Source organism: Pezoporus wallicus, unplaced genomic scaffold, assembly GCF_028554395.1.
Source record: "Pezoporus wallicus isolate ANWC-B61680 ecotype Strahan unplaced genomic scaffold, APGP_CSIRO_Pwel_v1 contig_3058, whole genome shotgun sequence".
Classification (NCBI taxonomy): Eukaryota; Metazoa; Chordata; class Aves; order Psittaciformes; family Psittacidae; genus Pezoporus; species Pezoporus wallicus.
The window spans coordinates 5,829,918-5,845,506 of NW_026641153.1; the positions used below are offsets into that span (position 1 = coordinate 5,829,918).

General features: G+C 49.7%; 1 protein-coding gene and 1 long non-coding RNA gene across 6 annotated transcripts in view; one reads left to right on the plus strand and one right to left on the minus strand.

The window, feature by feature from the left end:
• FRMD4A (FERM domain containing 4A) overlaps positions 1 to 12,614 on the plus strand; it is a 380,270-nt gene extending 367,656 nt beyond the window's left edge. For 4 of the 5 annotated variants that reach the window (XM_057422479.1, XM_057422480.1, XM_057422478.1 and 1 more), the window contains 7 exons: positions 846 to 902; positions 1,367 to 1,604; positions 2,022 to 2,186; positions 3,983 to 4,842; positions 7,160 to 7,256; positions 10,745 to 12,378; positions 12,409 to 12,613. In XM_057422479.1, coding sequence (XP_057278462.1) covers positions 846 to 902; positions 1,367 to 1,604; positions 2,022 to 2,186; positions 3,983 to 4,842; positions 7,160 to 7,256; positions 10,745 to 10,847 — 1,520 coding nt within the window. In that variant the 3' untranslated portion in view covers positions 10,848 to 12,378; positions 12,409 to 12,613. Of the gene's footprint in view, positions 1 to 845; positions 903 to 1,366; positions 1,605 to 2,021; positions 2,187 to 3,982; positions 4,843 to 7,159; positions 7,257 to 10,744; positions 12,379 to 12,408 lie in introns of all 5 variants that reach the window. The other variant, XM_057422475.1, reaches the window with a different exon arrangement.
• Positions 12,615 to 13,158: 544 nt separating this feature from the next.
• The window catches only part of LOC130606292 (uncharacterized), a 68,663-nt gene continuing 66,232 nt past the window's right edge, over positions 13,159 to 15,589 (minus strand). Inside the window, exon 2 of the long non-coding RNA XR_008973936.1 lies at positions 13,159 to 14,454. This is a non-coding gene — a long non-coding RNA (uncharacterized LOC130606292). The remainder of the gene's footprint in view (positions 14,455 to 15,589) is intronic.

Here is a 15,589-nt window from a genome sequence, read left to right on the forward strand (position 1 = left end):
TTAGAGCTGCTGTATTTGTGACCTGGGTACCAAGTTACACCGCAGTCAGGGATAAAAGGCAGCCAGGAGGACACAGGATGGGGGAGGCAGCTCAGTGTGTGCATGCCAAGGATATGAGAGCTGCTCCTGCTGCTACAGAGGATGCTCAGAAAGCATTTCCCTGAATTAGACAAAACTAGTACCTAGTGTGAGCCTTTACTTAGCAACAGGATGATCATTTTAAGAAGGTGGGGATCAAACCCAGAGTCCTTAAGGCCTGAGATACAAATCTTTCCAATGGCACCATGCCATCTTGCATCCTCTGGGGATCTCAGCTCTCCCTTGTGACTCAGTCTTAATCTCCATTAATTGACAAGAGTTAGCAGCTCCCTGAAAGGCAGCCTGCTAGTGAGAGGCCTGGCCTGCAGCTCTGCTCTCGGGGACTGAGAGTGCTGAGTCAGTTGTTCATAGGAATCTTGCCCCTCAGCTATGGGAGGAGGAAGACATGGGTGGCTGCTTAAGGCTCAGACTCAGTGGACAAAGATCACACTGCAGTTCAGTAGTCACAGTGATTCTCGGGCTTGGGATTGGGCTGGAAGGGACCTTAAAGCTCTTCCAGTTCCAACCCCCTGACACAGACAGGGACACCTTCCACTAGAGCAGGTTGCTCCAAGCCCTTGTGTCCAACCTGGCCTTGAACGCTGCCAGGGATGGGGCAGCCGCAGCTTCTCCGGGCACCCTGTGCCAGCACCTCAGCACCCTCACAGGGAAGAGCATCTGCCTAAGAGCTCATCTCAATCTCCCATCTGACCATCTAATATCCAATATTTCCTAATGTGACCATCTTTATATTTTCTTCCCTTCAGAAGGAAACATTGCCAGTGAAGACAGCTCCCTCTCAGACGCCCTTGTTCTCGAGGATGGTACGTTTCTGCTGTATGTTCTAGAGGGCAGGAAGGAAAAAGGGAGGGATGTGTGAGCTCCTGATTGACACTCGAAAGGAGGAACTGTTCTGTATAATAATCCATGCAAAAATCCCAGTATCAAAAACCACTTGGCTTCCCCCGACTCCACCTTGTAGCCAGACACCAGGCCTGGAGCAGTGAATATTGCTGCTGAATTGAATCTGAATTCTTTCAGAAGACAGTCCCAGAATCTCCCTTATTTCCTCTTAATGTTGCAGTTAGTTTAATGCATTGCATTGCACAATCTTGTTGGGCATTCTTTCCCAAAATGGGAATGCCAGTTGGTGCGCTACTAACAGCTGGGTCTTCAAGTCGCTCCTGAGCGCACCCAGGGGAAGCAGGGTGAGGAAGCAGGTTCAGGTATTGTGCTGCCATTGCAGGTATCACACAGCCATCACCTCTCTCCCTTCTTCTCTTCACAGAGGACTCTCAGGTCACCAGCACAATCTCCCCTCTCCAGTCCCCACACAAAGGACTCCCTCCCCGGCCCCCCTTGCACAACAGGCCGCCCCCCCCGCAGTCACTGGAAGGCCTCCGCCAGATGCATTACCACCGCAACGACTACGACAAGTCCCCCATCAAACCCAAGATGTGGAGCGAGTCATCCTTGGATGAGCCCTATGAGAAGGTCAAGAAGCGCTCCTCACACAGTCATTCCAGGTGAGCCAGTTAGCTTGAGGCTGCATTCCAGAGATATCCCCTGCTTTCACGAGGGATGGGTGTGAGCCCTATCAAACTTCCTGAAGCCATCCCATACCAGAACAAGGTTTTTAGGTGTTTTGGCCAATAAGCATGTCATAAAAATAGGCTGCAAACACAGGAGCTGCTTCATATCTTGATGTTACTGTAGAAACCATTTAGAAAGGAAGGATGGTGGATCTTCTGAGGGCTTTGACAGGGCTTGGCCTTGACCTCTGGCTAATGCAGAAGCACAATGTCTGGGATGCAGCACCAGCTGCCCCAACTCCCGCTCCCCCCCTCAAGATCACAGGCACATGCCTGAGATCTGGAAAGAGGCGTGGGAGCCCTTTTCCCCCATCCCTGCCTGGAAACTGACACAGGGTGTTTGCTCTGCAGCAGTCACAAGCGGTTCCCCAGTACCGGGAGCTGTGCTGAGGCAGGAGGGAGCAGCTCGCTGCAGAACAGCCCCATCCGGAGCCTTCCCCACTGGAATTCCCAGTCCAGCATGCCATCGACGCCGGATCTACGGGTACGCAGTCCGCACTACGTCCACTCCACGCGGTAAGTCTTCTCTCACCTTACCTGGAATAAATGTTCTTGGCTTTATCCTTCCCCTAGGATATGTATTAATTCCCAGTTCAGGCAAGGAAATAAACCAGTCCTGTTCATGTAAAAGGCTCATGTACGGTTGTTGCCAGTAGGGAATCTTTCCCGAACTGAGATCCTGAAATCACATCAGCATGATCCTGCCCCTCATCACTTCCCCAGAAGTAGCCAACCTTTTCTTCCAATGGGACCTTTCATCTCAGGGACTGTTTATAGGTGCTCCAAACCCCACACCACTTTTAAAAGAGTTATGGAGCTACTGCTAAACTCTGCAGTAAGTTCCTCCATGGATCCCTGAAGAGAACATGTTGTTTCCTGTCTGATACGAACTGTTGTGTAGTGTTAGTTCTCTCTCAAATGTTGGCATACGTGTGAACTTGTGTGGAGAGAGAGCCTGTGTATAGCAATCCACCCAAGGATCCAGGTGGCACTGGAATGAGCCCAAGGCTGACAGAGGAAAGAGCTAAGTGTGTAAGGGATGTGATTTGATGTGCATGGCCCAATTTGAGTCCAATTTTCATCAGGATTTCCACAAAGTGTTCAGCTTCATTGCTGTTTTGCTCTTGTGACAAATCCCATGGGCACTGCAGGAAGCAGAGCTGAGCCAAAGCTGTGTTGTTAGGTACCCTGCCCCAAGGGGAAGTGCTACCATCATTCAGCTCAGCATAAATCAAGAGTCATGCCAACACATCAGACTTGGGCAGAGACAATACAAGGCATTAAGACCCTGGGTCAAGTGTGTTAGAAGTGTTTGGCTGAGAATACCTTTCACAAGTGCAATGTTTGTTAACACTGGAGCCAAGCTGCATGAGAAACAAGCCTGGCACAAGACTTGAGAAGCAGCCTTGACCGGGTAGGGACCATTTGGGTATTTGAAATAACCATTGCCTGCTCTGTGGCTCATTCATGAGCTGCATGCCCTGGCCTTGGCCATCCATCATGACAGCGTGTGGCTCGTTGGGGAGTGTTCCTGCTCCCTGAACAGATGGCTGAAGCTCTGCAAACAGCTGGGGTGAATAGAGACCACCCAGACTTGGCCATGAATCGAGCCTTGTAAGCTGTGATTTGGGGTAGTTGCCTGAAGGGGCCATCACCCAATAGCAGTCCCACACATGCTACCCATGGCTGGGCCCCAGTAAAACCGAACTGCTCAACAGAGATGACTTTTTCAGTGACCAGGGTAGAAATCACTGCATTCTGGGCTAAGTATGGGCTGGCTGTCTGTCTGTCTGTCTGTTTGTCTGTCTCACACCAGGTGAATTGTACCTGTGCAGAGCATTCAAAGGCTACTTGTGAGGGAATCCCACCTTTGAGGCTAAAGTCTTGGGGTTTGCAGAGCTGGAGTGAGGTGAACCTGGTACACAGGGATGGGGCTGATCCAAATAGCTCTGCCACACCAGCAAAGCTGGGGCTTGAGGTTCCCCGTTTTGCCCTTCAGATTGGGTCTTTCCCAGGGTGGCAAGCCACAGAGGAATTGTGCTGGGCAAGGGCATGTCCCATGTGGTGCTGCAGACTGAATGCCACCACCAAAGAGACTGGAGAGGAACAGGAATAGGACCTAATCACTCCAAACCCTGCAGCAGGGAAGCAGCCTGCTTTGCAGGCAGCAGCCCCACACAGTGCTGGGGTGGGGGGAGGGTCCAAGTTTTCAGTGCCCTCAGTCCATTGCCTGTTAAGCTTGTCTTGTGTGCACAAGGGGATGGGGAGTGCTCTGTCCTGTTGACTTACCAGCCTGGATTTCTTCCCTGCAGGTCAGTAGACATCAGCCCAACCAGACTGCACAGCTTAGCTCAGCACTTTAGACACCGAAGCTCTAGTTTGGAGTCGCAAGGAAAGCTCCTCGGCTCTGAGAATGAGACAGGGAGTCCCGATTTCTACACCCCAAGGACTCGTAGCAGTAATGGCTCTGACCCCATGGACGACTGCTCTTCCTGCACCAGCCATTCCAGCTCTGAGCACTACTACCCCGCTCAGATGAACCCCAACTACTCTACCCTGGCAGAGGATTCCCCATCGAAAGCCAGAGAGCGGCAGAGGCAAAGGCACAAATCGGCAGGCAACCTGGTCTCTTCCAATTCAGGGAGTATGCCCAACCTGGCTGCGAGGAACGGGACAGGACACCACCGTGTGTACCTGCACAGCCAGAGCCAGCCCTCCTCCCAGTACAGGATCAAAGAATATCCCCTGTACATTGAGGGCAGCTCCACACCCGTGGTGGTGCGGAGCCTGGAGAACGACCAGGAGGGACACTACAGCGTGAAAGCACAATTCAAAACCTCCAACTCCTACACAGCGGGGGGGATGTTTAAGGAGAACTGGCATGGGGATGAAGTGGACTCTGTCAGGCTCACCCCTTCCCGCTCCCAAATCATAAGGACTCCATCTCTGGGCAGGGAGGGTCACGAGAAAGGCTCGGGTAGGACTGCAGTGTCGGACGAGCTGCGGCTCTGGTACCAGAGGTCCACGGCCTCCCACAAGGAGCACAGCCGCCTCTCGCACACAAGCTCCACCTCCTCGGACAGCAGCTCCCAGTACAGCACATCTTCACAAAGCACCTTTGTGGCGCACAGCCGGGTCACGAGAATGCCTCAGATGTGTAAAGCAACATCAGGTGAGAGCCCAGCCTGGGCAAAGTGAAGGGATACAGGGGAAGTTCAGGTTAGATACAAGGAGGAAGTTCTTTACTGTGAAGGGGGTGAGGCACTGGAATGGGTTGCCCAGAGAAGCTGTGGCTGCCCCATCTGTGGCAGTGTTCAAGGCCAGGTTGGACACAGGGGCTTGGAGCAACCTGCTCTAGTGGAAGGTGCCCTGGCAGGGGAGTGGAACTGGATGATTCCAACCGAAGCCATTCTGTGATTCTATGATTCATGCCGTATGGGTTCATGCTGGAGAGCAAAGCCAGACCATAGCACATTATCTGGCCTTCACATGTTGCTCACCAAGCCTGTAGGCATAAGACCAGGGGCAAGCCTTGTCCAACACACTCATCAGGTGGGAATTCTTTCCATGCAAATCATCACTTTGCAATGATGGGCTCAAAAGACACTGAGGGACCAAAGCCCTGTTGTTATCAAGTCTTTCCTCAGCGTGCAGCTGGGTTTTGGATGACGGCACTAGCAGCCAAACATGGAGAAACCATGAGTGGGGAGTCTCTTAGTAACCACAGTGAGGAGAGCAATGCAGCAAGTGAGGGCTCAGCACAGACCAGGAGAATGCATGTCCGTGGTGAAATACCAAAAGCATGAGGAAGGTAAAGTGGGGAGCATTCCAGCCCCTCCACCCCCAGTGAAAATGCTTGAGCAATGACATCTCTGTGCACTGCTGGGACTTGGCTTTCCCTTGCAGCTCCAGCAGCTCTGCTGATAGCATCCTGCAATTCAGAGCACTTTAGCTTGTGCAGTGTTGTGCCCATCGGGCAGGCACAGAGCTCTGCAGAGCTCTGTGCTGTTAATATTAAATGGTGAGAAAACAGCCAAATTCATTAAGCTGAGGAGGCCACTGTGTGCTATGAAACAGCCCAAGGTTAAATATTTACTGGTCATCAGTCACTGCTGGACAAGCCAGTTTGGACACATCAAGGACTTGCTAAAACCCCGAATCCAGCCCCATGTGTGCACTCAGAGAGGAGGTTTGACACCAGGTTCCTCATGGGCCTGAGAAGAGGCTGATTTATGTGTGATGCCAACAGTTGTAGGAGGCTCAGATGTGGACCAAGACACAGTCCAACAGCTGCTGTAACCATCCTGTGTCTCCATATGAAAATCTGTCTTCCCCCCCTTTGATGAATGGGCATTTCTCTTCCACCCAGCAGCAGAAAATGCCTGAACATAGGAAAGCTTTGCCTTGCTTAGCTTTGGAAACCATATCAGTTCAAGGAGGTAATGTAGGGGGGAGCATGTAAAAGCTGCTGTCAGGCAGCCCATTCCCCCACCCAGCTGGGTCTTTAAATCTAAATGTGATACCTGGGCAGCACAGTGGTGAATGTGCTCAGTAATCACAGCTTGTGGTGACCAGCTGGCAGGTAGATTGCATTCAGTGTCCAGTTAGAGCTACGGGAGGATACTGACTTCCAGGGCTGTCAGCTCCAAGGAGCAATTAGAGTTTGGTTTTCTCTTTGAGTGTCATTTGGTAGCAGGTGAAGAATTTAACAGCACACAAAAGGCTGCCAGGTAGAAACAGCCATAATTTCAGCTGATGAGCCCTAGCCAGTAAGTCTACTGGACTGCAGACTGTCCTTCAGCAAGTCATGGTTCTAGGCATATATTACATTTGGAAGGTCAACGCTGTATGGATTTGAGGAGGAATAAAGATTGGTCAGGTGGATTCCTCTAAGAACCACTGCCAATGGCACATTTTTAGTCCAGCTTGTTTCCATCTTTGTTGAAGATGAACCTTCCTCTGGTCCATAGCAGTAGCGTCAGCAAAACCCAGCTTCAGTTTTCTATGCACAGTGAAAGGCAGTTGTAGCTTTTGCAGTCTTCAGAGCTGTCGCCCTCCTTTGCAGATGAAGCAGTGTCCTTGTCCATCCTGTCACCACTGCCAGCCCTGGCTCCCAGGGACACAGAGCATCTCCCACCACCAAGGGAAGCAGGACAGGCTGGGCTCCTCCATCTCCCATGGAGATGTGCAGCAAAACCCATTAGCTTTCATGCTGGGACAAACATGGTGCTTCCCAGGCTGGCTCAGGAGAGTCTGGGTGGTTGCACGCAGGCCGAAACAAAGCATTCCTGCAGAGCTGAGGCTGGATCCAGCCATGACCCACAGCAGTGTCAGCAGTAGGCTGGCTGCTCCTGTGCCACGTTCAGGATGAGGTCTGACTCCCAGGCGGTGTTTGCTCACAGCCAGACATGTTTCTGCTGGTCTGACCACCCTGACCCTCGCGCCCTCACCTCACTGGTTCTTGCCTGCCCCCTTGGGTTGTTTTCCAGCTGCCTTACCTCACAGCCAGAGGAGTTCGACACCGTCGAGTGAGCTAGCAGCCACGCCGCCGGGCAGCCCGCACCATATCCTCGCGTGGCAGACCGGGTGAGTGTCCGTGCCATCGGGTTAAACAACTCACCTCACTCAGTGCCACACTAGCACAGGGACAGCACACACATGGGGAACATCTTCCAGGTCCTCCATAGCCTGCACATCTGCACAGAGCATTCCCAATTCCCATCCAGAGTGGTGGAGCTGTAGTTCAGGCTGACCAAGACACAACCATGCCACCCACACCAGCAGAACTGCTCCAAGCAGTGCCAGATCCACAGGGAAAGAAGCCTTGCAGGTTCTTCCTGCTTGGGCAGTCTCCTTCCTCCAGTCTTCCTATGTTGAAATAGCTGATCTTTCCTGTAGCAACTATCCCACTGGCTGTGCAGACCAGGAGGATCTTTGTTGGAAAGGCAGGGTTTGGTGCCTGCCATACTTGTGTCTAGTTTTTCTGCTAGGTTTTCCTGGCAGTGCATCTTAATGACTATAAAGTGCACCTTTATTCAGCTACCACTAACTTACCATGAGTGAGTTATTCTATGCAGGTAGCCATTACTCACGTAAATACAGTAATTGGGTTCTTTGGCACCTCTTTGTGAGGCAGGGAGTTCCAGGTGTAAGCAAAGAGCATTCTGTAAGCACCCATGGGTATTCTGCAGCAAGCTCCAGTAATTCTGGCCTGCCACATGAAATAAAGATCATTTCCAGACCCCCTCTAATTCAGCACATCCCAGATTTTTGCATCTAAATGGAGTTTGGTGAGATCAGCTATAAAGTTTCAGACTACAGCCTCAAAATACCACGTCCTTGAGTAGGAAACCAGGTACAATTCCCTGAGCTGTTACCGGTCCCAGTTCACACTGCAAACATTTCACTGTGCAGCCACTGGAAAATCTCATACTCCTTAATTTCTTCTGGTCACCTGTGACCGAGTTTGAACTCTGGTTTCACTCCAGCTCTGCTTGTGACTGCGCTGTAAAATGGAGATGAGGAGCACCATAACCACAACCCCCTTAGGCCTACCTTAGATTTTGATATCCAGCCTCACATGAGCTTTGCATGGGCTTCCAGCTTTAGAAAAGGAGGATTTTCCTGGTCCCATTTCACAAAAGGCCAAGGGATCACAAGACAGGCAAATGGCAGTTATCTTCACTGCACCCTAAAGTTTCCACTAGGAAGGGTTTGAGTCTAGACTCAAATTTCAGTCTCCATCCCAATCCTAACTCCTCTAAATATCTACATGATGCTCAGCAGTAAACCTGGTGAGCAGCCAGCTGAGAAATCTGTTTGGAAAAATCCCAACTCCCATTTTTCCTCTCAAGAAAACTCCTGCACCCTGTCTCCCATAGCAAAAATGCATCAAGCCAAATTCCCAGCTGGTGAAAGTGAAGTTATCTTAGATTTATAGCTTTGCACCAACAACCAGTGCAAACAGAGCTGGAGACAAATCAGCACTTCATGCCTGAGCATAATACCCTAGTTACGAATTCAGGTCCAGGTTGCTGTCAGATGAACAACACAAAGTGCAGGAGCTGGCTGTGCCCTCCCAGCATGACCCAGACAGATTGACACTTCTCCCCAACATGCTTTTGTGTCACTAACTCTTTCTAAAGATGAGTCATTGACTTGTTTCCCCACTGGATTAATAAGCTCGTAACAATGTCTGTGTCACTTCTTCTCTTTAACATTTCCTCTCTCCTCTTTCCTTCCTTTTTTTGCTCTCCTTTGTTCAGAGAAGCAACAGACAACTCACCCACTATGGATGAGTCTCAGTCTCCAACCCACCAAAGTACTGATGAATAGAGGTATAGTAAGGGGCCGTTTTGTTCTTTCATCCTCCTGCCTTACAGTCCGTGAACACAGTGTGAATAACCAGCATCCCGCTGTCCCAGTGGAGCAGCCCTTGTGGTTGTGTCCCTCCTTGTTTGGCAACAAGGCTTCCTTCAGCCCTGGGAAGAACAACTTGAAAGCATCTCCATGCCCTCTCTGTGCCTTTTCAGCAAATCTGTGGCTGTGGTGCTCTTTGAAAGAGGACTTTGGGCCAGTCTGCTCTGCCCTTGTGCAGAGGTGAATGGGCAGAGAGCAGGCGACAGTGACAATTTGTGGCTGGGGACATTCAAAGCAGCGTGGGCAAAGTGCTATGGAGAGAGTGTGGAAACTCAGGGGACCTGGACTGAGCTCCCTGCAGTGCTGCAGCCATGGCACCGAGCACCCCATTCTCCTCCTTCCCTCGGACAGAGCAGAGCTGTGAAGCAGAGCCTAGGAGCAGCAGCATAGTTTCATGGAACAAGGAGCGATCCTGGCCCTGTTCCTGTGGGAAAACAAGGGAGGGCAAAGGGAACAAAAAGCTCCTCAGAGTATTTCTAGTTTAATTAAACTGCATGGCTGTCTGACACCCTGATTTGAATCTACAACCATTCACAGCTGGCATGTGTCACCTATTTCAAGCCCAGCTTTCAAGAGATAACCCATAAACCTCCCTACTCCAGCACAGAGCTGGGAAACAAAGGGCTCTTTAACATGCAGATGGTGATGTCCTGGCTCAGGTTCCTCCAAAACAAGGTCCCAGGAAAGCAGGTGGAAAACAGGGCAGAGGAAGCAGGAATTGTGGAGATCAGTCCCTGCGAGTCCAGGGAGCTGAGGGGTGAGAATCCCACAGTAAAGGGAATATGCATCTCTCACTGTTGGCCTCAAAACAATCTCTAGTTTGGAAGCTGGTTCAAAACATATGAGGGGCCACATCAATTCTGACTCTTATTATGCAGATACAGCACAGAAAATTCTCATCAACTACCTCACCTGCTGCGTACAGGCAAACAAAAAGCCATGAAGGGAAGCAAGCAATAGCTTGTCAATCAGTAAGACAAGTCCTAAGAGCAGTGATCTTGGCCATGGACAGTATTACCCAGTGGGAACAGGGAAGGACAAGGGTGGTGGTGCTTTCCTGTAGCTCTTCTGCTCTGGGCAAGGGCTTGTGCATCACCTGGCAATGCCACAGTTAGGTGGCTTTCCAGGGATGAGCTAGAAAGTGATTCGTGCCAGGTCCAATGTGGAAAGAATGGTGTTATGTTGTAGGCAGTGGGTTGGAACTGGATGAGCTTTAACGTCCCTTCTAACCCAAACCATTCTATGATGATTCTGGCAGGGTTGGCCGCAAGTGCTTGCAGCAGACACTGTGCTTTCTTGTAGTGCGTCCCACCAGCAGTGGGCTGAAAGCAACAGCAGCTCTGCCTGTTGCCATTCCAACCCCCAAAACTCAGGGCATCCTGGTCACAGAGAGGCTGCTGGAGCTCAGCTTTCTCCTGCCTCCTCACACCAGGCACTCTGTGGGGTGAACAGGGCTGCCAGGCAAGAGCAAACTGCGGCAAAGCAGGTCTTGATGCTGAGTGCACCCCAAACATCAGCTCTGAGGGTACGTGCAGAGTGCAGTGGGGTCTGTGAATATCCTCTGTTCCCTTCCGCATGTAATACAATGTTTAATGCCCCCGGTTGAAGTTTCCAGGAGCCCTTGTTGTCCTAACGAAGTTTCCTTTCTCCTGCAGGAGCTACAACGACAGTTGTTTCCTGGATTCTCCCCTCTATCCAGAATTAGCAGATGTCCAGTGGTATGGGCAGGAAAAAGCCAAGCCTGGGACTCTAGTGTGAACCCCTGACCTCAAGTTAACCACATCAATGCCATTCTGAGATCACCTCACTGCCTCTCATTTGCCTTACCCAGATGCACTGTCACCCAGCACCAGCTTCCACTCCAAGCACTTTCCTCATGATGCAATTCAAGGCCACATCCACACCACACTGGCCCGGAGACATCCACCACAGCAGCACCCCGCTGCCAGAGCAGCACATGTGATGAGCAGCCATCCTAACAGGCACTCAGCAATCTACTGCTTTGCCTTTGGAATGATGGAAGCCTTTCAAGGCTTACATCAAATTGTATTGCTCTGCGGCATGTAACAGCAGTAAGATTTCCATGACCTGTGATCTGAAGCATTAATTTAAAGGGGGGATAAAATGGGATAAATGCTGAGAAATGGATGTAACAGTCCTGAAAGCGTGTCTGTTATGAAACAGCAAAAGCATGTCGCTTCAGAGATGTGTCAGTCTCACAGTCAGATCTGCACTGCCAAAGATCACCACGCCAACATCAGCAGGATGAGCTCACTCAGCAGGTTCCAGCTACAAGAACATCTGTTTTAACTCGGTACAGACACAACCACCTCCTGTCAAACAGCGTTTCCTTCATCGCTTTGAGCCCACCTACGTGCAAAATAACCCACTGTGCTGAAGACCTGCTGGAGGTCTGGACTGGTATCACAGCATCACTGTCCACAAGCTACTTTTAAACTGGACAAACAAGGTTTACAGAGCCATTATCTAAAGCAGAGGCGAGTACTGGGGCTGGCACCGGTTGCACACCACTACATGGAGAAGTTGGGTTGTGCTGGTTGGGTTTTAATACTCTGATAAATATAAAAATTGCCAAAAAAAACCTTTCTGCAAACAGATACAGCCAATAAATTCTAATCAATACCTGCACAAAGCATGAAGGTGAAATCAAAGGGAAAGCACACAGCAATCAAACCAACACCTGAAGCCACATTAACGCATCTGCTCCACTCCTCTCCCCTTCCTAAGCACCAGTGTAGCAAAGGGCTCGTCACCAGCGTGCTGCCGGGTGGGAGAACCGGTCCGTCGGGAAGAGCTCAACACCCAGCAGCAGAGGCAGATCCTCCCAGTGCAAGAAGCGACCACAAGAAAGAGAAGCAACTCAATGGGGTGTTGGACATGAGCGAGAGCTGCCTGCTGATACCAAAAGGAACCATCATGGAAGGAGCTGCAAGTTTACACGTACTTTTGAGCAATGCTTTATACACGTTCAAGCCATGGAACTTTCAAAGGCCTCAAAGACACTTTTGTAACAAATAAGTGCACAATCTGGGTGGATGTTGAAGCTGGCACGTTTAGGCTTCACCGCGGTGCTATGCTGTTTTTATTGCCACTAGATGGGGGGAGGCTCCTGGCTTTCCCCCCGTTTGTGCGATGATTTCCTATGGGAAAGGCATTAAAAGAAACGGCTGGAGGGGGGTAACTTTGGTGAAAAGCAGAAACTGAAGTTAGCTTTAGTTTAAGGAAAAGAAGAATTAAAGTGTGAGTGTGTGTGTGTGTGTGTGTGTGTGTGTGTGTGTGTGTGTGTGTGTGTTCCAAGAATAACAACAGCGTCTACCAGACAAAGTAAGGCGACAATGAAACACCTCAACTTGGGGGGCTGCCACACCTTTTGGTATTAAGATCGCTGGAAAACTGCATTCCAGTCTTGAAAAGAGAACAGGTTCTGCATAATTAGGCTTGGAAAGATGACGGGGTTTCTATACATTAACACAAGCAGCTCACACAACAGCACGTACCAGGAATGATCGGTGCTGTTCTCTTGTGCCAGGCAGGCAGAAGGGCTGGTGTTTGTCTAGGGAAATCCACAGCAGAGCCAGGAAGGGAACTCTCGTGTCCAAACATCATTATTCTTCCTCTGGAAAAACAAAACAGAACAGTTTTTATCCTGGCAAGGGGTTTTAAAGGTGGCCATGTGAGCCTCGAGCTTCTGGACCTCCAGGAAGCATTGAACCCCCTATGACAGTAGTTGGAGCCTCACAACCCATCCGTGGAAGGATAGACAGCGGTGAGGTTGCACCCATTACCTGGATGTGCAAAATCCAGTTCCACCATCTCTTTGTGCTTTGGGGTCTTTAACATGGGAATTATCTCAAGCTCCTAATTGGATTTTTAGCTACAAGATAGCACTGATTAGTGTCATTTCCTGGTAAGATTGAGGAGCTAAAGTGAAAGGATTAACTAAGGACCAAATTAAGCAGCAGCAAATAATTCAGCCCATGGATTTTTAGGGGCTCTGAGCAACTGTCTGTTTTCTTTTTAATTCCCCTGTAAGTGGCTTTGGGGTTGGTTGGTTTCTGTTTTCTCTGTGTACCTTCTCTTAATTAAAAAGAATTCAACAGCAGCGGCGCTATGAGGCCTCTGGGCACTACAGGAAGAACTGTTAATTCCTCCAAGACCAGCTCTGCAGTTTTGCAGCACAGGTGAAAAGGTGGCAGCCCTGAACTTAGGTGTAAAGAGGAATCCAGTGCTTGGCCTGAATTGCAAAGGGGCTCGAGTAGAGAAAAAAGCTTCCTAGAAACAGATTGAGTTTTGCTTTGTGTTCTGCTTTTCTGTTCCGCAGTCGAGGCACACGTGAGCAGCCAGTCTGGTAGTAAAGACAGATTAAAGTAAAACAGGTTTTACTGTTTAGCTCAATTCAATTAAAACACAAATGTACATAAAATGTTAATCAGATGAGATTAACATATTTAAGTATAACGCGGAGGGGTATATACATAGCTATTATAGACAAGCACTTGACTACCAACTTAACCCCTCCTGTCCCTTTTTGTTTTCCAAGGCTCCATCCGACATAAAGCCACAATCGCGTTCCGAGTCTACGTGTCTGATGCTCAGCCGAGAGCTAATCCCGCGCTGGGCCGTGCTGGAGGGAGGCAGGGTTTATTTTGCCATCATCCTATATGCAGTCGAGTGTTGAAGATGTTGAAACAGTCCCATTTGTTTTCACTCTGTATTAGTTTTAGTTTCAGGCATAGCCGATCCCCATTCAGGTGCTATCAGATGACCAGTTACTGCTTAGTTAACTAGATGTAAAGTTTTACATATATATTAATGTCAATAGTTTTATTACGAGTTGTGTAAAATGGACTCTCTAGTTTAAAAAAAAAATAAAAAAGAAGGAAAAATAAGGAAAAAAACCATTAGGTCTCTCCTGAAATTGACTTTAGAGCATGGAAAATGATTTGACTGGATTCTGTTCAACTGTAATCAAGGCAAAAAAATATGGATGTTGTAGAAAAAGTTGCAGAATTAAAACAGATCTGCTTTTAATTTATTCTTTTTGTATTAAGAATTTGTATAGTTACCTTTACATTTTGCAGAACGGTGTTGTCAACACTTCCTTATTAAAGCATTTTCAAAATGAAACCTTGCAGTGCGCTTATTCCGGAGGGCACAGCGCCTTGGGCACTCCTTATACCACCACCTCTGCCAGACCTTGCTCCAGATGTGCACACAGCTGACCAGGGCTTCCATGGCACCTGCTCCTTTGCTGCTGGTTGCAGGAAACACTGGGCATTAGGATGCTGGAAAGGGGCTCTTCATCAGGGACTGTAGTGATAGGACAAGGGGTGATGGGTTCAAACTGAAACAGGGGAAGTTTAGATTGGATATAAGGAAGAAGTTCTTTACTGTAAGGGTGGTGAGGCACTGGAATGGGTTGCCCAGGGAAGCTGTGAATGCTCCATCCCTGGCAGTGTTCAAGGCCAGGCTGGACAGAGCCTCGGGTGACATGGTTTAGTGTGAGGTGTCCCTGCCCATGGCAGGGGGGTTGGAAGTGGATGAGCTTAAGGTCCTTTCCAACCCAAACCATTCTGTGATTCACCTCAAAAAGCCTGTCCTTTAGAGATCCCCTGGGATTCAGTGGATCTGTGGTCACTCCACCACGTGTCCTCGATTGTTGGTCTTAGGAGACCTTGAGCTGTGAGAAACTGCGTGACTGATGTCCCACCACAGTACAAAACAAACATAACAGTTAATACTAGTTAACGTTTACTTCCAACACACATCATTTGGAATAACTACGCTCACTTTTAGGAACTGAATGTTCAGGAGCTACATGGCTGCTTGTGGCAACACAAAGGTCCACAGGAGAGGCTTGAGCACCAGCACACTCACCCCTGGTGCTCCAAGGAACCACCAGTTCTTTGGGGTAAATTCCTAAAGAACCCCCATGCTCCTGGTTTAGTCTCTGCTGAGGAGGCAGAAGCACAGAGAACCCATCCCAGCAGACAGGGCTGGAGCTCAGGAGGTGTTCTACCTGCACCCTGCCCTAGGCAGCGTTAGATGACACTTGCTATCCTGTTTCTCCCTCTGCAGGCAGTGGTGACCAAGCAGTGCCCAGCACCCCTCCATTCAGTTCCAAACAGCCACACACTTTCCATATGGGACCAGTCTGTGCTTCCCAGTGCCCAGCGCAGTCGCTTCCTATTCTTTCCATTTATCCCCACTGCCCAGCAGCTCTGTTTCACCCCAGCATCTTACAATCCCCACATGCACACAGGGAGCCACCAATGGCACCCATGAAGAGCCAGGAGCCCACCCCGACCACCACCAGCATCACTGCACAGGGGCCAGTCATGTGCAGTAAATCCCCCAAAGGGTTTGGGAAGGGACAAAATGACCATGATGGGATTTTACAGACTTTTCCCTAACTCCTGGGTTTTGTCTCCAGTTTACTGCCAGTGGTTCCAATACTGCTGCAGTATCTACAGCCCATC